The sequence below is a fragment of the Amblyomma mixtum genome, chromosome 1 (assembly GCF_055824585.1).
Source record: "Amblyomma mixtum isolate Tamu chromosome 1, ASM5582458v1, whole genome shotgun sequence".
NCBI classification, from domain to species: Eukaryota; Metazoa; Arthropoda; class Arachnida; order Ixodida; family Ixodidae; genus Amblyomma; species Amblyomma mixtum.
This window is the reverse complement of record NC_143012.1, coordinates 316,454,545-316,477,473: the sequence shown is the minus strand read 5'-3', so window position 1 is coordinate 316,477,473 and position 22,929 is coordinate 316,454,545. Positions and strand designations below refer to the sequence as shown.

Sequence of the window (22,929 nt, the reverse complement as noted above, 5' to 3'; positions counted from 1 at the left end):
ATAAAAGAAAACCTGCCGTCTGACTTGGTTAATTCGGGAGCTTAGATTGGTTTTCATAGCGTCAGTAATGAAAACGGTAACTTTATATTTAGTTTTAAATGATATAGCAATGCAAGCTTTCGTACGTGAATTGAATGAAAAGATGGCGTTTGAAAATGTAGTCGCGCTCCGCGTAGCCGAACAGTGAAAATGTTCACTTGTTTAATGATTATTGTTTGAAATGAGTAATTGTTCACATAGTTCTCATGTGTACATCATTTTGATTCATGGTTCATCGCAGAGCAGCGGGCTAACTTCCCAATTCCTGATGTTCCTAATATTGAGCTGTTCACTATCCCCCTCCCCCCGCGTGTTAAATACTTCGGAAAGAAGGCCTTTGGTGGTATATTGAGTAATAAATAAATAAATAAACTTTAACACCGGCTTACGTCAAATATGCACCGCGGATGTATGAGAAAATTGAATATTAATCATTCCAAGATTTTCTTTGGAAAGTTTAGTAATCTCGTTCCTTCAAGATTAAACGAAGAGGCCAAAATTAATCTCTACCTTTCCCTTCTTCCGAACGCGTTCAGCCTCTTACCTCTCGGCAAACATTTTTGGAGTCACAGCAAAGCGGATCAACTAGAACTCCGGGTTGGGCATTAAATCATGCAAATCGCTTATGTGCACAAAGGATTAGGGCGCGCTACTTTCTCTTCCAGAGTACATCTGTTTCGATGCATTTCGATGGGGTCGAAAATTATCCCAGACCGATGCTCTGCTAGTGCCGTTTCGAACGTGAAGTAAAGGTGTTGAGAGCGGTTGCAAGCAAAACATTTACTTACGGACCGCTTGGTCAAGTGTCACTGGCTCCATGTAATCCCTTTGTTAAGTCCTGGTTTCCGCCGAATTTTCTGGTTACGTGCTGTCCCATCTTCTGTCCCTGCATCAGGCTCTGTGTTTCGTCTGATGCTGAAATAAGAAAGAAAGAAGAAAGAAGGAGAAGATTCGTTATTCCTCATACCGATTTGTAAAGATATGTTGCACCTGAAGGTAGGGCTTGCGGAAGATGCATACATGCATCAAAGCTTTCCTAGCAGCCCACTCCTTGGGGCTCTCACATGACGCGGCTCGCTTTCTACCTCACAATTTCAAACGGACATTTTCAGACTGAAATGACAGGAATAATACGCAGTTAATATTCAAAGCTGCTTCATGACTGACTTTTTCCTTACGAGAGATAGTTTTCACTGCAGGCGCCTCGATTCATGGAAAGAAATGTGCTACGCCATTACCCAACTTTACCGCGCAGCCGCGGCCTGCCTTCAGCCGTTGCCTCCTAAACGAAATTACTTGAACTGCTACTGCTAAAGAGACCACTTTGCATTTCACTCGGAGCCCCAGATTCAACTCAGGTCTGTAAGACAAACCATTTGCGATATCTACGTTGATGACTTGTGCCTATGGCAGGACAAAGCACAGAAAATGTTATTTAATATATGCTTTCCATCAGGTGCAGCATAAAAGGCTGTGATGTGAGGCAGGTTGTAGTGATCAGCCGAAGTAGCATATCTCCGGTCTGCTACTCCGTGTGGGAAAAAGGAGGAGGGAAACTAGAGACATACAAAGAGAGTGAAAGGTCAGTGGGTGGTGTAGGGATCTCACAATAAAATAAGCTGGACGCGCAATATCCGCACGCGCACAGTCTTCAGCAAAAATGCTTCCACGACGGCCGACCAGGTTTTTCCATCAGTTGTACAGCCTACGTATTTCATCACCACGTTCCGAGCCCAGCTAATCCGGGGCCTCATGCGAAACACACCCTCCAACAAATATTACTGTAAAACGCGTCTCTGCGCTGAGAGCGCAATCGATATATCCGATGGTGCGTGCAAGCGGGCAGGTTTGAGCTGAAAGTAAACGAAGACAGCGTAAAACAAGCACAGCCTCGGTCCCAAAGCTTGTTTAAAAGGCTTCTATAAATACGAGCGAAAGAGGCACGGTGAAGCGAGCAGCCCGACGGCGAAAGTTGTTAAACATTTTTGGACGGACGGTCAGAAGCGATCGTGACGCAACTCGAGGTGTGCTTTTCGAGGAACGCCTGCGTCTGAAGCTCGGGGTCCGAGCTGGATCAGAGATAAGGGGCTGCCCGTTACCGCGCCCATTCATCCGTCTCGCTAAAAATGTTCACCGTTGCGAAAGTTATATGGCTAACCGGGGCCGAATGCCGATAACGCTTTTCACGAGCGAGTGTTTTTTTGTGATGAACCGGTGCTGTGCCGTATCCTATCGTTTACAATCCCCATCGGTCAGGGTCCAATAATTAGGTGTTCTGACCTGCCAAGAGCTCTGTAAATTGCGCTTGGAGTAATAATAACGAGAACAGAGGCCGTGTTTTGTAACGATCTCGTCCCCGTTTTATTTTTTTATTTTTTTTTGTTTCTTTGTTATTTACCCGATCCGCCTTTGAAACCAGAGCCGCCGAATGATTTTGTTCGCTCGTTGGGCATTGCAGCAACTTGGACGCCGCACGTGGGGAGGACCACTGATAAAGGACAAAAGTATGAGCCACATAAAGAAGTCGTTACAAACTACTGCCCGCCGATTTTAGTTTGGTTTGGTTTATGGGGTTTAACGTCCCAAAGCGACTAAGGCTAAGAGGGACGCCGTAGTGGAGGGCTCCGGAAATTTCGACCACCTCGGGTTCTTAAACGTGCACTGACATCGCACAGTGCACTGTCTTCTGGCATTTCGCCTCCATAGAAATTCGACCGCCGCTGCCGGGGTCGAACCCGTGTCTTCGGAGTCAGCAGCCGAGCGCCATAACAACGGAGCCACCGCGGCGGTTGCACGTGAATTTTATCGGCAGTAAATAAGTAACCTGAGAAGTCCTCCAGAGTGTAAATGTCCTTCCCTGCAACCTCAATTTGCGCGCCTTTAGACGGCACTGGACGCGTACTATGATGTTAAAACAATTATATTCAGGACTGTACCTACACTAAAGATAATGAGGTGCAGTAACAGGTATGTTAAGCATCGTTGCTCGAGCTTAAAGCGGGGGATAATGTGTGGGAGCCTTTTCACTTCGTTCCAGCCATGGCGTTACAGGCCCGGAAATTGACTGAACGCTTCACTTGCGCAAGAAGAGGAGGTGCAGGACACGTGCTGCCCTCTACACTACTGACGTCAGCTTCAGTTTGCTCTTGCGCGACACCGTTTTATCGGCTTCGATCGTTGCTTCACGTGGGACAGTGAGGGGCGTCCATCATGATGTGAGAATCTGGAGCACATTTAGCGGCCGCTGATGGATGCATCCCGTTGCGCCACTCTCGCTTTAGCACCAAGCCACAGTGCGCAACCACCCCTCCCCCACTGGAGGATTCGTTCCACGTGTGTTGCTCATTAGAACTTCAAGTGCACGGGAGACGTTCTCAGGCACAAGTAGCGCTGCCGTAATGTCGTATGCGAACACTCTTACATTAAGCTGCTGCTTATAACGAGAACAAGAGTGTTACTTAAAGAAGCGAACACTGTCGGCAGTAAGCCTTGTCTAGTCATGTTATCGGAGTGTGCCTCTTTCCTGTGCGACCTTAGAGGGGGCGCTTTTGTAGGGAGGGGTGAGGTACAACGAATGGAGGCATTTCCTCGCGTCTGACGAGCGCCGGCCAAGTGCCGGAGACAACGAAGTAGCTGGCACACGCCAGTACCCACCGGAGAGAACGCATTTACCTGCTTGACACCTTTAGGACGTACCTACTGCGGCGACCAACGTTGACTGCGCTCTTCGGTGCACTTGAGCTAGATCCGCCTCTGAACGTCGCGCTTGCAGTCGTGGCTAAAGGCAACATACCGCACCTGTCTGCGAACGATATCCGCCCTCAGCTGGGCTGCCCATTCGTATTACCGAGAACCATAATAGGGCTGTGCGTGTTTTTTGTTGCAGATCTGAACTACATCTGTTTATTTGTGTGCGGACGTGCGTGCGTGTGGGTGGCGAGGGGTGTGTGGAAGGGGGATAAACGGATCGCCGCGATGTGCCATGTAGCGCGGCGATGGCCCATTGACCACTCGCTATTGAGTTACGCTGCTAGTATATAGCCCTTTCGACACAGCCGGAGCGGTAATGCTATACGAATGTGTTTCCGAACTGTTCCTTTTGCAGTACGTTTGTGATAAACTTAAATGAGCAAATGCGGACAAAATTGCAGACTCTGAGGGCCGAGGTGTACGTCGTGTACTGAATAAACAAGGTAAGAAAGGAAAAATGAAGAAGAGAAAGAAAGAAAGAAAAAAAGAAGGAGAGAAGGAAAGAAAGAAAGAAAGAAAGGAAGAAAGAAGGAAAGAGAGAAAGGGAGAACGAACGAACGAACGAAAGAAAGAAAGAAAAAGAATTAAAGGAAGAAAGGAAGAAAGAAAGAAAGAATGAAAGAAAGAAAGAAAGAAAGAAAGAAGGAAAGAAAGAAAGAAAGAAAGAAAGGAAGAAAGAAAGAAAGAAAGAAAGAAAGAAAGAAAGAAAGAAGGAAAGAAAGAAAGAAAGAAAGAAAGAAAGAAAGAAAGAAAGAAAGAAAGAAAGAAAGAAAGAAAGAAAGAAAGAAAGAAAGAAAGAAAGAAAGAAAGAAGGAAAGAAAGAAAGAAAGAGACAGTCGCCGCACTCGCCATTGCGTTTACCCTAAAAGTCATAGGAGAGAACTTACAGTGCTGTGGTAAGCTGTTTAATTAGGCTTTGGAATGATGGGGGTGGATTAAACGCGGCTGCGAAACGAATGATCGTCCGTCATGTTCATGCGCTGCGTAAACAGTCACCCCGACTCTAGTAACTCGCTCTTGCAAACTACAAGTGCGCGGTGTAACTACGAGGATGTCACTTGTATATATATTGTTCACATCTCCGAGCGATGCCGCAACTCAGGTGCGTCGATTGCAAACGTGTACTCTGCGAGCTATGTGGTTTGCAACTGCGCAATAACCGCGACGAAACGCGGACGCGAAGGCTTTACGAAATAGAAAATAGTGGTAACTTCCGGGACCACGACCAAAGCGGGACGCTGAAGCGCGTCGGCACACGTAAATAGCGTCACGAAGTACAGTGACACGAACGCAAACACGGAAGGGGTGAGTCGCGTTCGAGTGTCGCGCCGACAAACACATTTATTTTGCAGCATTGCGCTCGCCAGTAACCGCTGCCATCCCTGGTGCTGGCTGCGCGGGGCAATCGATATCGACATCGCTCTTCTGGCCCAGCTGCCCGTACAGTGGCGAAGAAGGTCAAGACGCATGGACGTCACGAAGAGAGCCCGCGGGCCTTTCCACCACCCGCTGTGTTGTGTGGCAACGCGTTAGAAGAAATTGGCCTCGCTCGGTGATGAGATGCGCCCAGTACAAAGGCTATTTTTGTGAGTTCTAGGCGAACAACAGACAGCGACTCATCTCTTCCAGAGAACCCCTCCTTTCTTGGGAGCGTGTTTACTCTGCTTAAGGCCAATATATTCGCTATCGCCGTTTTGTGGCCCGAACCAACCGTGCCCATAGTGCAGCGATTACACCCTGAGCCTCCGAATCAAGTGTCTCGGTGAGAGGTTTAATGAATGAATGAATGAATGAATGAATGAATGAATGAATGAATGAATGAATGAATGAATGAATGAATGAATGAATCCACGTAGAGTGATGTATATTCACCTGTACTACTCCGCTTGATAGTTCCCTCGTGCGAATGTCTTACAAGAACACAGTCTTACAAGAAGCAAGCGCTGCCCCAAGCCCTCATTCACAGCGTTTCTGGAGCCAATTTTCTCGTGCTCTTCTTGAACCTTACCCGACCTGCACTGTATATTGGCTCATGTTCAATAAACTAGCACAAAAATTCCCTTCCTCGTCGGAGCAAGAATGTGTGTATGTCTCTTGGGGGGGGGGGGGGGGGGGGGGGGGGGGTTCTGCTTTATTGATTGTCTCCACAACAACAAAAAGAAAAGTCGACCTTCTTCTAAGCCTATATTGGCGAGAAATCTGAGATCGAGTCAACTTTGCCGCAAGGTTGAAGCGGCAGAAATTTAAAGCTTACCTCGACCAACACACCGAAAAAAATTTGCAACGATTGCGACACGGCGACATCTGTTGTCGCGTGTTATTTTTGCAACACGTCGAAGGTCTAAACCCATACGTTCACTTGGATTTTAATGGGTCTGGGTGTGCCCGCTCTCATGAGTGGAGGCGGTACAAGTTTAGAGCAACTATTTTCTCAACGGGCTAATAAAGATGATTGGTCTGCGAGCACTTTTTCTTTTTAATAACAAATCCTTATTGTTTTATGAGGTGCTCATTACTTCTTCTTCCGTCTGAATATAAAGCAGAGTTCGCAAAACTGTACGGGCATGGAATTGGCTAGCTACTGGCTGTCTTTCTCTCAGGTGTCGGCACTGGACACTGCAGCGTGTGGGTGCCAGCTCCGACCTGACGTCATTGTGCATCCGGTCTGCAGTTTACTCTGCACCATAGTTTACACAAGTCGCCCTAATCAGGCTGGATTCGAAGACGACGAAGCCTGCACAAACACAAAACTGAAAAAATAAAGTGCAAATTCGCTTCGGGAAAAGAAAAACTAGGACCAAATTTATTCTCGTAACTTTCGTGCGTATAGTGAGGGCGGACCGGCTTGGGCTCGTGCCACTGCTCGCGTTTACACAGGCGGAGGAGAAGGAGAAGGAATGGGCGACTCGCCATAATGGATGGCAAAGAAATTCAACCCGTCGTCGAGGGATCCCTTTCCGCCGTGTCTCGTTTGCCGAAGCGCGCGCCACGGTTCTCAATCTTGGCCGCAGCCCGGCGAGGTTATGTGAGAAAAAACGCACTTGCGCGCTGCTCTGCTCTTCCGAGAAAGAGGGCATCGAGTGATGCTGCTGTTGCTGAGGGGGCGGAGTTGCAGCTCTGTCGGCAGCGTACTGCGTGCTCACTTGCATCGCGCTCGGAAACAACGGCAGCTCGCGCGTGCATACGAAATTGCGGAGCCATTCCGTCTCTGTCCCTCCCTTTCTGTGCAGCCCGACGCCGTTTCTTGAACTAGCTTCTTTTCGGCTTATTTTTGTTCGGGAATGATCTCTTTTTTTGCGTCGCAGGTGAGGAGGGTTTGGTCAGGTTTGCGCCGACATTAACTTCTCTAGTAGCATTTTTTAGGGAGAAAAATAATGTAAGACGGATGGTTATGTTACGAGTATATCACCCAATTTACACGCGGACCACCTAACCTGACAGGTTGCAGTCGGTGTTTATTTTTTCCATTTTCTTTACCGTGAAAAAAAAAATCGTCTGTTGCCATGCAACGGATCGTGTTCCGTAGAGAAAAATGACAGAATTGCGAGTGGTTGTCGTTCTGTTCACCGTCTACCTGCTCGTATTTTTCCTTGTCCTCTTTTTTCTCACGCTATGTGGGCTAGGAAACCAAATGCTTTGTCTGCTTGAAATCTGGGCTCTTGCTGTTCTTCATTGTCTCTCACTCATCATCCGTGGTTGCGTGGTGCCTCCCTCACCTTTTTTGCTGAATGTAGTGGTCGTCATCTTTCGCAGAAATTAAAATATACACACCGCAAAAATTAATCGGAGTTTTAGTTGCGCCATTAAAGCAAAGGTCACCGTTTTTTTCCTATTAATGAGAATTTGCTCCCGACCTGCGTACGTATACCTCTAAAAAGAATTTTTTTTTCGGGGCGAAACCAAGAGCCATATATTGGGATCTCTTTTTTATCCTTTGCCTTCTTTTGCCCTTTATCATTGCCTATTGTGAGGCCATGGCTGGTAGCCGGTAATCAATGTCGCTCGCCGGCGCCGTGGTCAAAGCTGTGGCTTACCAAAGCAAAAGAGGCAAAATAAATTAAAGAAGAAAAAATAATTTACATAATACGGCTCCATGATGGAGGCAAGTGATATTGTTCTTCGACTAACGCTCCTCAGCAGTTCCTGTGAACGCTGACAAACGATTATTTCCATAGATCACTAAATGAAGTAGAGTTTATTTTCTAGAAAAAAAAACAAAGTCACTCCGGGCTATAAAGTTACTGCCAGAAGCTTGGCAGGTGATCAGAAAAAAATGAGAACCGGCGGGGCAATCAAAAGGAAAGAAACCCTGCCGTTTTCCCTTGAGATTAACTATAGCGCATCTTTCGAGATGTTTCTTCGGGTAATGTGCAAGCCAAATTTTACTTTGGCCTTCGTAAAACGCTGAAACTCGTTGACTTCGTGTGTTTTGCTTATTACTCTTTGAGAGCCTAGAAAACCAGGAAAAAAGGACCTGCTTAGATGAGCAGGGGAGAGATGGAAACGGTAAAGGAATGAACGGGTAGAGGTTAGGAATGTATTAAGGTGGCGGCGAAGAACGTAGAACTAAGGGGCGGAAGGGGGGGGGGGTGAAATGATTGCCTTTAAGTCTCCCATTATATCTTACCCTGCAACTCCGATATCGGGAGAGCTTAGGGCTCAACTCTCACCAACTGGGGGCCCAACTGGCTTTGGTGACTGGCATGAGGACTGCTACAGGCTTAGTGCAGCGAACGAATGAAATTTTGCACACTCTCTCTCTTGTTAGCAAAATTAAATTATGAAGTTTTAAAGTCCCGAAGCAACACATGGGCTGTTAGGGTAAGCCGTAGCCGTAGTGGAGGAAGGCCGCCGCGGTCGCTCAGTGGTTGTGGTGTTTGGCTGCTGACCCGAAGGACGCGGGTTCGATCCCGGCCGCGGCGGTCGAATTTCGATGGAGGCGAAATTATAGAGGCCCGTGTACTGTGCGATATCAGTGCACGTTAAAGAACCCCAGGTGGTCGAAATTTCCGGAGCCCTCCACTACGGCGTCTGTCATAGCCTGAGTCGCTTTGGGACGTTAAAATACATAAACCAAACCGTAGTAAAAGGCTCCGGATTAATTTAGACCACCTGGGTTTCTTTAACGGGCGCTGACATCAGATAGCATACAAGCGTCTTTAGTGTTTCACCTCCATGAAAACGTAGTCGCTGCTGTCAGAATTGAACCCGCGTCCTCCGACTCACTAGCTCAGCGCGTTAACCACTAAGCTTCAGCGGTCGGTTTCTTGTTAGCAAAAAAAAAAAAAAAACTTTGAATCGTTAACATCGCGTACATTTTTTTCCTGAATAAACTCTGAAAAAATTTCTCTACTGCAGCAGATGCTATGAAAGCGTACTTGGGAGCGCACATGAGAACTCATGAACATAAAACATTGCGAGCGTCTCTTCCTGTCGAAATCCCCGGCTCTTAATTGGTGTTTGTGGCAAATCGGGCTTACGAAAACCGTATTTCCCTTTCCCAAGTTTCCGAGAACAGGAAATGCGGCTCCCGTGTTTTTAGGGGAGGACGCCGGGCGTGCATCAGAAGGTCGGGGCAATTCGAAAGCGATTACTTCCTCGAATCGCAGATAGACATGCGAGCAGAGGATATGCAATCCCAAATTACCTTGCCTCTTTCTTTGTTTTTGCACGAAAAACGCTTCGCCTCGTGAAATAGAAACGACACAGAGGAAAAAAAGCGGCTTCTTACGCATCCATTGAGAATACTTTAGCGTGTTCTGCGAGGAGGCATTTGAGAAGGCATAGAGCTGAAAAAATAAAAGAAAACTTCTGAAAGGCTCTTCTTACTTTTCCAAGAAAGAGGAGTCCACGCACGGGCCAGCCATTTAACATGTGAAAGTGCCCTGTGGTTTCGGCTCACGCTGACGAAACGAAAATACAAATATCTAGGTGGAGGGGTGCACGTGAATGAGGAGATTTGAATATCCGGAGAGACGCAAAGAAATATTTGAAGAACCTTCACTGGCTCAAATGCTGATGTTCTGTTCCGTCCCTCTCTTTATTTTCTCTCTCGTTTTCAGGAACTTCACGAAGATCCGGGCGACCATCGAAAAAGAGTACGGAAATGTGAGTGAGACTACGACTCGGCTATGCCTCTTTTTTTTTTTTTTTTTGCTCTCAACGGTTCGGTATGGGTAGTAGCCCATAGAGCACTGGGTAAGTTTTCAGTATAACGACGCCGTGAGTGTTATGCGAGCTTCCAGTATATTCAACGAAAATTCTCGCTATGGGATGTTGCAGCCCGTGCACCCAATACGTGACCACGAAACGCGGTAACCAGACGGCTTCGTCAACCCTGTACCTTATTATTTCGAGAAAATGTCGCGCTGCTATTCACCTATAATATAGCGGGGCATAGTGCGTGTCCATACAGCGTAAATATTTGGATAGCATCGGCGGTACGGTCGTCATCAGGTCTTGTGTAAACCAGCATTCTTCGTTTTAGGTTACGCCAACTCCAGCATAGTGCATGTTCTTTTTGTTGTGTGTGTGTATGAGAAAATTAGGAACGGCGCAAGAGTGGACAGTCCGAAATTGCGTACACCATGAGGTTCTTCATAAGCGCTCGGCATTGTTGATGGAGCTAAACCCAACAAACCGCATGCCGCCTATACACGAAACTTAACCAATTAGCCCAGTTGTCTGCTCTGAAGTGCCTAAAACAGTAATTACTGCAAAATTCGCCGGAAACTTCCCTTGTTAAGAGGATGAGTACAAAAATTCATTTTGAGCTTTTTCGACAGGTTTCCACGTTTTAATGGAAAAGTGGCTACTTTCATTGAAAACTGAGTTTTGTAAGCTGGAGGAAAAAAAAAATAGATACAGGTATTGCCGCAAACAGCTATTCTCACAAGGAAATTGCGGTGACTTCTAGATGGATTTACAACGGAGATCTCTAAGTCTTAGCTATACCGTCATTCGGTGACTTCTAGATGGATTTACAACGGAGATCTTTAAGTCTTAGCTATACCGTCATTGGGTGTAGGAAGAAACGTCCCAGGAAAAAACGTCCCCGGAACATATCTCCCCGGAAAAAAGGTCCCTGGAGAAAAGGTCCCCTGAGGAAGCACCGTCTGGGAAAAACTGTCCCCAAGTGAAGAAAAGAATTTTTTCCGGAGCCCACTTGACAGTAAATTGCCCTCTTTATTAGATCCTTCTTTGGATTTGAGAATAGATGTAAGCATGAAGTATTTTGTAGTACCAGACTGCGCCATGGTCATGCAGTCCAGGTCATACAAAGAAAAAGCACTTCTGCAGGTGTCTTCGCTGAAGCGCCGAACGATCCAGAGACGCACTTGCTCTCGACCACTTCCCTTTCGCCGCCATCATTGCTCTTCATGGACGCCCCGTATCTGTTCGTTGTTTAGTCGCTTCCGTGCCGACATCTGTAATCGTTGTAGCTTGCAATGTTACAGCTTGCCAAGAAGAAACGCAGTCAAAGCCTTGATATCACGGTGAAGAAGTGCAGCTGGAAGCAAAGAAATACACCACAGACAAAAATACATGGAAGCTAAATCTACAGACGGGACAGGCGCCTGTCCCGTATAGCTTCCTGTGTGTTGTCTGTTTCGGCGCTACAACAATTTTCTGGAAACATGCACCAACTAGCCCCCCAACAAGTATTACTCAGTGCTAAATCTACAAACTATGATGTAACATAAAAGCAGTGAAATGTGACGACAGTAAAAGGAAACGAGTTGCAGGGTGAAAACCAATGCAATTTAGCTTGCATTTACTTTGTGTATTAAGATGTCCTTCCCATCACGTGTTTTGTTGCAAACCTTCCAAGCGTTGAGCGATAAACCACTGCCACACTAGCGTTGCTCTGACCAAGCCGTTGCGTTTACGGGTCAGTGACTCCTTCCACCGGCAAATTACTAATATTCGCCTCATGCGAGTTGCATGCATGTACACATGCGAGGCGGCCGGATGCTCATATTACGGCGGCTTAACGATACGTTTGATGTCACCCATTTCGGGAAATTTTTTCCTACTTCGCAAATCGGGACGTTTTTTTCTGGGGACGTATGCATGCTCCGGAGACATTTTTTCCGGGGACGTATTTTCCGGGGACGTATCTTCTGGAGACGTTTTTTTCTGGTGACATTTTTTCCGGCTCCCAGCGTCATTCACTTCCAAGCAGTGGTCACCGACATTTTTTCGCTGTTGACGACGTGAGTTTGAATCGAATAGCTGGAAAGAAATTCTCATATTCAGATCCGAAATTCACAGCAACAAACGCGAATTTTGCTTTCCAACAAACATCTGGATAGCCACAGATAAACGAACAGTTAAGTTTTATCATGGAGAGAAGTTTTATGCAGCTGCCTTCAGTGACCCTTTAATGGCGTTGAACGAACAGCCAGCGTTAGCATCACGAGAACAGTAGAAGCACCAGGACTCAACAAATGCTAGTAGACTTGATGTAGCTCGCCGAAAGATAAAAGAGTTTCTTTAAATGCATTTCCTCGGATCTCTTCAGGGCAATCCCTTTAATGTCCTGGTTCTTTGAAGCTCTGAGCGAGAGAACAAGAGTGTCTGTAACGCCGGCAACGCCAACTAAATATCGTTTCGACAGAAACGTTGCTAGGCGCGTGCCGTTATCCGCCACACTTTAAAGGTGCACTGAAGAGGAATTTGAACTCGTCTTTTTGCCGCTTGAACTCGATCGCGTTCTTAGAAACTTGGAATTATTTCTCTGTGCGGCCGATTTCCCTCATTTAAACCGGATTAACGTCCGGCCCCCGCCATTTTTTTTTTTAATTCCCCGCAGATGGAGTGCCGCATGGAGTGCCTTTCAGGCAGTCGCGTGGCGGCTTTGGTTTCACTTTTATATTGTTTTTTCGGTTTCCGTGAATAAATAGACCTAGTCAGAGGCTACATAGCTGCAAATTAGGCCCACTGAAATAAATATACGCGTGGACTCTTTGCTTTCGCCGATCACTACGTATCACTCCGTCGATGGCAGAGCGACAAGCCGCCACGGGACTGGCTGAAAGGCTGGCTCACTGCTCCTACCGTCTGCGGCAAGTTAAAAAAAAAAAAAACGGGCGGGAGCCGGGACATTTAATCCGATTTAAATTAAGGAAATCGGCCGCACAGGGAAAAAATTCGAAGTTTCTACGAGCGCTAGGACCTTGTAGATTGAGTTTCAGCGGTAAAAATACGAGTTCAGATTCCTCTTCAGTGCACCTTTAACGACTCCGCTGACACTTGAAGTGGAATTCTTGTTTTTCACAGCGACTGCATATATTTCGAAGCTTTATTTCGAAACCCTTTCCTGTGCTATGCCATGGCAACTCGCTCAGCGTCCCTTCTCTAGCAAACCATTTTCGATTCAGAATGGTGGTCCGATGCAAACTTGCGGGTCCCGCTGGAGTGCCATGCGTAGCCGAAGTGTTGTTTTGCAGATAAATGCGCTGTATGCAATCACTATCAGCCAGAAAGTTTTTGCGGAATGAGGCTGAGCGGGAAAAAAAATTATCTAGAAGCAGTCACGCAAGCCAATCGCTTGAAATGTCGGACGGTGTCGGGAACAAGCCTGCTCCATCAGCTGGTTGCATTATCAGGAGGCTGGTCACAAGGCAGCGATGCAGTGATTTTTATGCGTTACCATTGACCTTTCGTGACCTCCATGTCATACCACGGGATGCGTGACGTCACAGCAGACGAAAAACGGGGGCCCAACTCGCGCCGTCGCGCGAGGCGTCGTGACCAAGGATGACCACGTGGTGCGTGACGTCACAGCAGATGAGAAACGGGGGCCCAGCTAGCGCCATCGCGCGAGGCGTCGCGACCAATGTGTTTCCTGCTTCTGCCGCTAGGTGCGCTGTAGTGAACACGTGATGCTGGAGCGGCGGCATACAAGGGGGTGCGCCTGCCTCTGCTAGGCGTACACGGGATAGAGATGCCTCCTGGAGACAGGGCTGCTCGTTGGAATGAGAAGCAAAAGTTGCGGCGTGCTACAGAGACTGATGAAGAGCGTGAAGAACGTCTAGCCAAGCGGCGTGCTCGATATGCAACTCGGCGACAATATGCTTCGCATCTGACCAGGCTTAACCTAAGCTAAGCCTCAGCGATTTTTTTTTTTTTGTCCTAGAACACGCCTATAAACTCTTGTGGCCTAAAGTACGTGGGTATAATTGTGCCTTCTGCCAGCTGTTTATTGTGGTATGTGCAGTCATATGACGCACCAATTACGAAAGATTGACGGTCCAGTTAATTGGTGCTAGGGCATGCGGTCTATGCACCTTTCCTCGATACGCGTTTTACACATTGCCTTTTGTGAAAAGGACAGGCGGGCAGGCTGTCATGTGTTAAGAGCCATTTGTCTTTCTTGTTTGACTTCCAGGTCAAGGTGATTTGTGTTCACCGGCAGAGTTTCGCAATCCAAGTCCGAAACTAACATCTATGCTTGGTAACCGCAATCCGGCTGCCAATCAACACGGTCTGCTTTCAATTAACTCCCTATACTATAAACAGAAAGGAGTAAAAAGGGAGGAAGCTTTACTCTAGCGAACTAGTTTCTATTAAAGGTAGTTCTAGAGGACAAACTACTTCCCTTTTATTAAGGCGAAAGCCTTTAATGCCTCATACTGTCGTTAGCAGACGCGTCGGCAGGAATGTCGACAGACGCGTCGGCAGCCGTGTCGACAGACGCGTCGGCAGATTTGTCCGCCTTGCGGCGTCACTGCTTAAAAGAAACTGCGCCGAGGATGGGAATCGAACCAGGGCCTTTGGCATTTGAAGAGGAGACGCTACCACTCCGCCACGAAGGCTCAAGGTTCCAGCATGAATAAAGGCGCATCTAGTGAATGCATATGATTCATAAATAAAATAAAAGAAATAAAGCCAAGAAAAGGAAAATGCGATGTGAAAATAAAAATAGTTAAACAATAAAAACAAGAAAAAGACTAAAAATAAAAAAATATGAAAAATAAAAAGCAAATAAAAACAAACAGTGCGCCAGGAAACGCTTTCGCCTTGCAGCACTTTAGAGAGCCAAAGTATTTTTCCCATGTAGGCGTATTCGTGTTTAGAGTGTACCCTTCTTACCTTTTCCCTCTCCATCACTAACATGGAGTGATTCGCCTCTGCCTTTAGATTCAATGAACAGCACTAAGATTTTGAGAAGAGCAGTCTAGCCACTCGGAGGGCAGCTCAAGCTTAAACCGTTTCTATCTTGAAGGGGGCACTGAGGAGGACATCGCCCAGGATTTCTATTTAGTAAAATTAGACTGTTCCGCTTTCTCTTGCTCTCCTGAAGTTTGTTCGGCAGCGAGAAACGTATTTACTGCAGAGAAATTCGGAGTTAAAAGCGGAATAATTTTCCCTACCACTGGATTCAAGCTGGTGCCGTTAACGATGACGTCAAAACAATCATCGACTCCGTGATCACAGGTTGTAACGAACGGGGCCGGAGTCTAGCCTCAGGCATCCGCAAACAAACAAACAAACAAACAAACAAACAAACAAACAAACAAACGAACAAAAAACAAACAAACAAACAAAAAAGAACACTGACGTCACTGCAGCTTCCTTGTGAAATGGCCTGTGGCAGAAATACCTATGTTTATTTATATTTTGTTTTTATCTAGCTTATACAAGCTCCATTTTCAGTGATCGTTGACTGTTTGTCATTAGAACAAGGTAACCAATCGGTATAGGCCAACCAATTTGTACTGCGACTTTGCTTCTCAGACACGCTATTCCTATTGAAGCACTGCATAGTGTGGCTTTTTGTGCAGCTCCCTGCAAGTGTCGCGGCTCTTAGTTCTTAGTGTGTGGACGTGAGTCCCAGGTGGTCAAAAATTGATCCAGAGCAGCACCTTATTGCATACGGCGCCCCTCTAGAAGGGTCGCTGTTGCTGTGGGGACGTGAAACGCTATTAATTCGGAGACTTTTGAAACCCAGACCACTCATTAACTGAGGCGCCTCACGCTATAAGGGTGCAGTCCTGTAAGCTTCATCCCAGCGCTTTGCAGCAGTCGGCCCAAGGACGCGGTGCGTGTATCGATTATCAATTTCGGCCTCAAATTTAAGAGGCGGTCCGCGCGGGGAAAGAGTGAGGGACAGCCTAAGTGACGCCTCTCCATTTCTTGCTTTTGATGCAGCCATTTTTGTTGCGATCATAGCTGCCGTGGCGCGAAGAATACAGCTTGGCCACTACTCTTGGCTTACTTTTTTTTGCTTGCGGCAAACATCAGCGACGAGGGCATATTTTCGCTTAGATTTGACGGAAAGATAAGAGGATTACGTCCCAGCCCCCTCGTTGTTTTATTTGTCAAGATCGTTTGCCTCAGCAGAGCCACTTTCAAAAGGACTTTGATTAATGGCGGGCCCTGTTTTGAACCTGCAGGAAAGCCACTGTTTGTGTTAGATACGCCCTGGCTATGTTATTGCATTATTAGAAGAAGCACGTTCCGAACTGGAGTATCAACTTGCCGTTAAGCCTTTCGCTCAGCAGTAGAGCTGACGCTCCTCGGCGAAAAGTTGCCTCTACATTACCGCTATAGATGTCGAGTTGTGTTTGCAGCTAGCTGTAGATGAGGCTCGCCAAAGTGAATATCGAGGGTCACCGCCGGGTCCAGCCACAGGGTAGCAGCCGGGTAGCAGCAGGATTCCAACCACTGTGTCGCTCAACTCTTCACTCTCAATGGGTTCAGTTTTTTGGATCTTGCGGCGTTGGCGGAATAAAGCTAAGGCACGATTCGAAGCTTGAAGAATTATTGTGGTCAAATTTATCTTCCATTTAATGACTCAGAAAGTAACTTTTCCAGACAGATCGTTCCTCGCAGCACTGATGAAAAGTTTCATAGAAAATCGCTTTTTATGACGCCTTGAAATAGACCAGAACTTTCGTCCTTGAGGAAAGTAGAAGAAACAAACAATTTTTTTTATAATAATTTTTTTCTCAACTGCCAATTGGTGGCAGGAGCGGCTTAATTATGGCTTTCATATCAAGCAGTATTTATGTCCAAGCATACGCGGTAACTCTTAAGGAAATGACGTCTCCATAACGGCTTTCTTGGATACAGCTGCCGTCAAGTCGAGTCGCGTCATGAATATTTAGCTAATCAGAAACACTCTGTTTTTATTGCTCTGTCTAATATTGCTCTAGTAAATATTGTTGCCCCATGAGATTCGTGACCAGTTGCTGCGGACATTTTATAAATATATTCGATAAGGTTCTTAAGCGTTTATTTAGGTCTATCAAACAACACCTTTCTTTAGTTGAAAAACATCAAGTTCCATTCAGAGAACAGTAAATTACTGTGGATCATATACCGTTATTTGTTAATTGCCACTACCGGAGTCGAGAAATTAAAGGAGTATTTTACTTTTTCTTCGGGAGAGCTGCATTTCTGCTGCATTGACATTAATACAAAAAATTATATGAATGATATCAATGAATGTTTTATCTCTTTCGCGTATCAAGTAAATTTAATTCTGCCCTTCGTCTACTGCTATGGGCACATAATTTAGAGACATGTACTACTCAAATGCTAAGCAGGTACAGGGTTGTTCAAAAGCTCCCAGGCCACAGGGTCTTCTTTGAACAGAATAGTCGGGCAGTTACGACCCCTCACCCCCGAAGTTCAAAATCTCTGTGGAGGGTATATGACAAGTACTATTCTCACCTCCGAGAAACTTCATTGTGTTATTATCGTCTTAAATGTCAGGATATACCGCTGAAAGGCTGACTCTGTGACCTGAGGACTTTTGACCAACCCTGTACGTTGTGGCGCACGCATGTTCAGAAAAAAAGCCAGGAAACGGCTTATTCAGGCGCACATGACAGAGACGGAGATGACAGCTCATACACAGTCGGCCTGCTCTCTTCACCTTGAAACGCCTTCGACTTTTCCAGTGGCGCACCACGCCTCTTAGCCTTCGTGGATGATTCGTTCGTGAAAAAACGCCGCCGCACAGCGCATGCGCGGATGCGTGCACGCTTCCGCCGTGCGCCCTAGTCAGGCGGTGAAATCCCGGCGCGTTCGGCGAAACCAGCTACCAGGCGAATACGAAGGACACCGCCGCTGCGGGGAAGGAACCGCACGCGGCAATATTCCGGCCACGGCATATCCGCGCCAGCCACGGCTAGGGCGACAATGCGCGCTGCATTCAGCGCAAATCGCAGCAAACGAGCGCAGCTTGGCGCCGGCCATCCATCCTTGTTCGCCCGCGTCTCGAGAGAGAAGCCCGCAGAGCCCGGCTAGAGCGCGGCGTAATTGCGTCGACGCCGTCGGGGGCAGCTGCCCTTCTCGTAATACGCGCCTCGGCGTTAGGGAGGCGAGCTGCCTTTGTTCGGGCAGCCGCCCGTCGCCTTATTAGTTCCTTATTAGTTGCATGCACCGCAATCAAAGGTGGGACTGTGGCTCGAAACGCGATATAGTATCGATTCGTAGTGAAACACAGACGGGCAAGATAAAACGGCAGCCGACTTTGGGCTTTGTATGAGCGTTTTGATGCAGCATGCAGTTCGATTCTGTCTGCGGAAACACCTTGCTACACAAATCAATGTGAGATCGATGCGTATCACTAGTCATGAACGTTGCTCCGGAATAATTTCGACATCATGGGTGTCTCTGATATGCAGTGACCTCGCACAGCTCACGGGCACCTTTTGCGTTTCTGGAACAACAATCACAGAGTGAATAATACGTGGGAGTAAGAAGAGGAGGAGGGTTATGAACAAAAGAAACATGCGGTAGTTGTGTCACTCCAGGTGGACCCGAAAAAAGCGGTAGGAGCAGACGACAGTGGTAAAAGAGAGATAACATGCTGACACTTGCCTCGCACTGTCTGGCGTGCGTGAACGCAAAAACTTGAAGAAATCCGTGTTCTGGTTTATGTGTTTTTCTCGTTCAGTTTTGGCCCGATAGCAGCCAGCGCCAGCAACTCAAGCTTTTCAATCAACACATATCCCCGGAACAATTCTGCGTAATGTCCATTCGCCTTGCAGCAGCACGCGCCCGTTTACACAGCTGTAAATCCTAGCAAAACGACCCTAAGTGCTGAGAATCAATTGGTTAACAACCTCCTAAAACTCGTATGCTGTTTTATGCCATTGTATCTTACACCAATAGGGAGGGGCCGTCACTCAGGAAAGCATAGCATGTCGCTCGATGGTGTCAGCGCAAAGCCTACCAAGCTGAAGGTGCGAGGCTTTACTGCTGTCGACGAAAATTATAACCATGTAATGAAACGTGTGCTTGAACTGACGTCAGCTACTAGGCCCGGAAACTCCTCTTCAACGCAATATCCGGTGTTTCGCCGCTTCCGTTTCTTCTTTGCGCCCGTTCCCTGAAAAACGCGGGCCTGGTAGTTGTGGCTTGACCACATAGACCATGCATTTGTCGGGCGTAATTGCGCCAGGAAAAGGTGCTTGTTGTTAAGTGCTTAAAGCCGACCTTCCTTTCCCCGTCTGAGCAACGCCTTTTAAAATCCCGGCTGTTAAGCCGGATAGACTGCACGTAGTTCCTTGTCCGGGGCGAATACTCGCGGTGAGTGCGTCACATCCTTCCTCAAACTTTACTGATTTTGCAGAAAGTTGAGGTTGTCGACCGTGGCGCGAGGCGGCGCTACCTTCCGCTGCGTTTCACTCTGTGACATTTCTCGATAGTCGTGAAGGATGTTAGTTCAATTGCAGCACAGTGAAGGCAAGGAAAACCGTACCAAGTATCGCAGCGCTGGCTTTCGTGCGTAGAGCACACGTTAACACTAAGGCGAGAACCCTTTCGAAGGTCGCGTCGTCCCGCAGGTCAAGGTAAATCCCTGAGGATGCAGGGCCGGAAACGTCTCCAGAGGCTTCGCTTTAAAAGGCAGGGAGATAAAGGCCGTGTGGCATCCGGAGCAGCACTTTACAGTACGCTGTAAGTTTATTGTGGCCGTGCACGATGAAAGTCACTGGCCGCCGGCGCTGAATCCGTGGGTGTACGTAAAACCTGGGCCAAGTTTCCATGTCACAAGTTCAGAGGCTAATTTGGGATGTTGGCTCTTGACATGCTTCCGAAACTGCACAATTCAGGAGGCGTGTAGACGAAAGTTCTTCTCACCCTCCAGAAAAGCGAAGTGTCAGGGATGCCGAAAGTGCCCCAATACACGGCTTATGGCCTGGAGACTTTTGAGCAAGGCTGTACACCTCGGCGCTTGTCGAAATGAACCGCAGTGTGTAGCGCTATTTTTCTGCACGACGGCAGCTGCAATTACTAGCGCTACTTTGCAATTTGTTAGCTATATATCACTTTACTTTCGGTGCCAACATGTTCTTTATTCCTAAAATATCTGCTTTTTCATTAAAAAACTGTTTTTTTTTTCTCTCTAATCATTCGACGCCGAGTGTATCAAATAAAATGAAATCAAATTATATCTCAGTATTCTGAATACTGAGCAAACGCAGACGAAAAGCCATACTAGCCTTGAAGAGGTCAGCTCTGCGACATTTCCAAGATTGAAAGCCCTGCATGTTCTTGAAAAGGGTTCCGCTAGTATCATCTCATTGGCGCCGCGTTCTTCATTCGTGAAGAACCAGCGCCGAACTAAGCCTTCCGACTTGTGGAGGCTGACGGTAGTGGTCGCTCCCTTGTAAGACCAGCGTTTGATCGCCCGTATATGAGAACGGAGGGAAAGGGGGATGACTAGAAGAGCCAACGGGGTGCCTCTGACGTCACGCCGATTCGCTGCTCCCGCGGCGAAACTGTTGCGGCGTCCGCTGTGCGGCACGCGCTTCGACCCTGCGTCGTTGTGCCCAATGCCGCTGCCCTTGTGTGTTGCGCCTTCAGTGGACAAACGATCGGACGCCCCCTGGCAGCCCAAGACGGCCTCTTCCTTCCGTCTCCTCCGGGGTTTTACGGCCGCTGAGGCGCGGCGCCATCTGGCGAGAAGTGGCTTCTGTTTGCCTTGTGTTTGTTTCTTGGAGGAGGGTTCTTCTGGCTTCTTTTGTGGCGGCTTCTGGAAGCGTTGGAATGATGCCAAGTAGCGCAGACGATGCTTGTTTGAGGAGGGGGCGAGTATGCAATGGAGACGCGACGCAGAGTTTTTTTATTTTATTTTTTTTTGCGAGACACGAAGAGCGTTTTGCATGCGCTTTGAAAGAACGCTCATGGGGTTTATGCACGCTTGAAGCCAAGCAAAACAGTGGCATCAGAGTCATCCCGTCGTGAGTGAGCGGCTATGGAAGCGCCTGCTTCTACAAAACTACGTATCTGTTTTCAACAAAAGCTTTAATAATAAACATGAACGAGTTATCAAACATAAAGAAAGCATGCAAATCGGGTTTTGCGATTCGAGACAAAAGTTTGAAGAAAGTTGGGCACAAAATTTGATTCGGGGACTATATAGGACAACTAACTTGACTGACTCGTAGATGGATTTATTTTTAAGATCATGTGCTCCGGCAGTAGGGCGCAGCCGCTTTGACGGAAACAGCCTCTGACTAGACCTAGTCTTGCCGCGAAGCAACCTTTAAAGCAGGTCAAAAAAGAAAGGTAATGTAAGTGAGAACAAGTTGAGTCAAACTTTTTTTTTATTAAAGTTCGACACAGCTTACTCTCTTACCATATTTTGTTTCAGAAGCCCAATAACTTCAGAGTCGCCGATTAATTGGTGCAGACTGGTGCAGACGCTGTGTTTCGTTGATTGATGACTGATCCTCGGGAACGCGACAAAATTCATCTGTCTCAACGACGCATCGTTTTGTCTGTGCCATTCTAGCCGTATGTTTTTGTTCGCACGCGATGTGCTTTCAGCAGTCTTCGTGTGAACAAAGCGCACGATGTACCCTTCTTGTTGCGTCAAGCAGACTTTTACTTTGATTGCATAGCTTTATTAATAAGAAATAAGGCATTGCAATGTTCGTTCTGAAGCTAGCTTGCATTTATTCAATTTTCCAATTCCCTATGCGCCGGCCATCTAACATCCTAAAATAACAATTAAACCAACATATGAAGGAAAGTGCACTCACACCTGGCATCTAGTGCGGGGTCGCTGACTTTCAAACGCTTGGGTAACCGGTGAGTGATCACTATTCTTCTGGAACAGATATCATCTGCACAAAAAATATGATCAGCAGTGTACTTAGTGCTTCGAGTACGTCCGATCCTCCGTGGTGTCCAGAATTTCGTCCTTGCGCGTTCTTCACGTATAGCCTGGCCGTGTGTCATCACAGAAAACTGCACTTGTATAAAAATGTTTTATTTTTCCATTCTTCTTAGTACGCTCTTTATATCACCAAATTAGATGCACGTGCTGATATGTGTAGACGCTTCCTTTTGAAGCATCGTATCGCCACAGCCGTTTGCATCCCTATTGCATATCTAGCCACACGCAGACAGTGTTGCGTCCAGAACTTAGGCGAACAGAGAACAGGGATGAGGGAAGTTGAAGGCAAGAAAGCCTCCCACCTGTGTCCGGCTCGGGACTGGGCGTTATGGTCCCACAAGTGTGCTTTTCATACATGGACGCCTGTATTTAGATTCACCCTGAACTGTCACATCCCCCACTACGTCTTTGTGGCAGGCTCACCTGCAATATATATATATATATATATATATATATATATATATATATATATAATACGTAATTGTTTGCTGTTACAATACAGCCGATCTAGCCGTTTGTTGTTTGTTACCCCCATTGCTTTCATTCTGAGGGATGTGAAAACATGCTCTTCGTGCATTCATTGCGGATTAGTATAAGTGAAATTTTTCTTTTCATGGCGCAGGCTCTGCTCAAGCTGGCGACCACGTACCTGCAGAAGAAGCCTCCCCCGGGCATCGAGATCAAGAACGAGGATAGCCAAGAGAACAAGTGGGTGCTGGTCGATACGGGCTTTCCGTCTAATTGGCTGCATTAACAGGAAAAAATTAAGGAAAGAAGAACGGAAGGAGAGGCTCGACTGTGCATTCTGTACGCGTTCAATTGTTCGACGTCGGTAGAGCTAGCGACTGTCCGCGGTGACGGTGCAATCAGCGGAGTGCGCCGTAAAACTGCGATGTTCTTGTGACTCTGGTAATCACTACTGCGTATCGAAACGTTCTCAGAGGCTAACACTACTTCCTTGCAATGCCTGTTCTGATAGATTACGAAGAGAGAAG

The 22,929-nt window shown here is 47.1% G+C and overlaps 1 protein-coding gene across 3 annotated transcripts in view; it reads left to right on the top strand.

Moving 5' to 3' along the window:
• The window catches only part of nwk (FCH and double SH3 domains nervous wreck), a 126,826-nt gene that overhangs the window by 11,169 nt on the left and 92,728 nt on the right, over positions 1 to 22,929 (top strand). For all 3 annotated transcript variants that reach the window (XM_089567055.1, XM_089567057.1, XM_089567056.1), the window contains exons 3-4: positions 9,852 to 9,897; positions 22,557 to 22,642. In XM_089567055.1, coding sequence (XP_089423181.1) covers positions 9,852 to 9,897; positions 22,557 to 22,642 — 132 coding nt within the window. The remainder of the gene's footprint in view (positions 1 to 9,851; positions 9,898 to 22,556; positions 22,643 to 22,929) is intronic.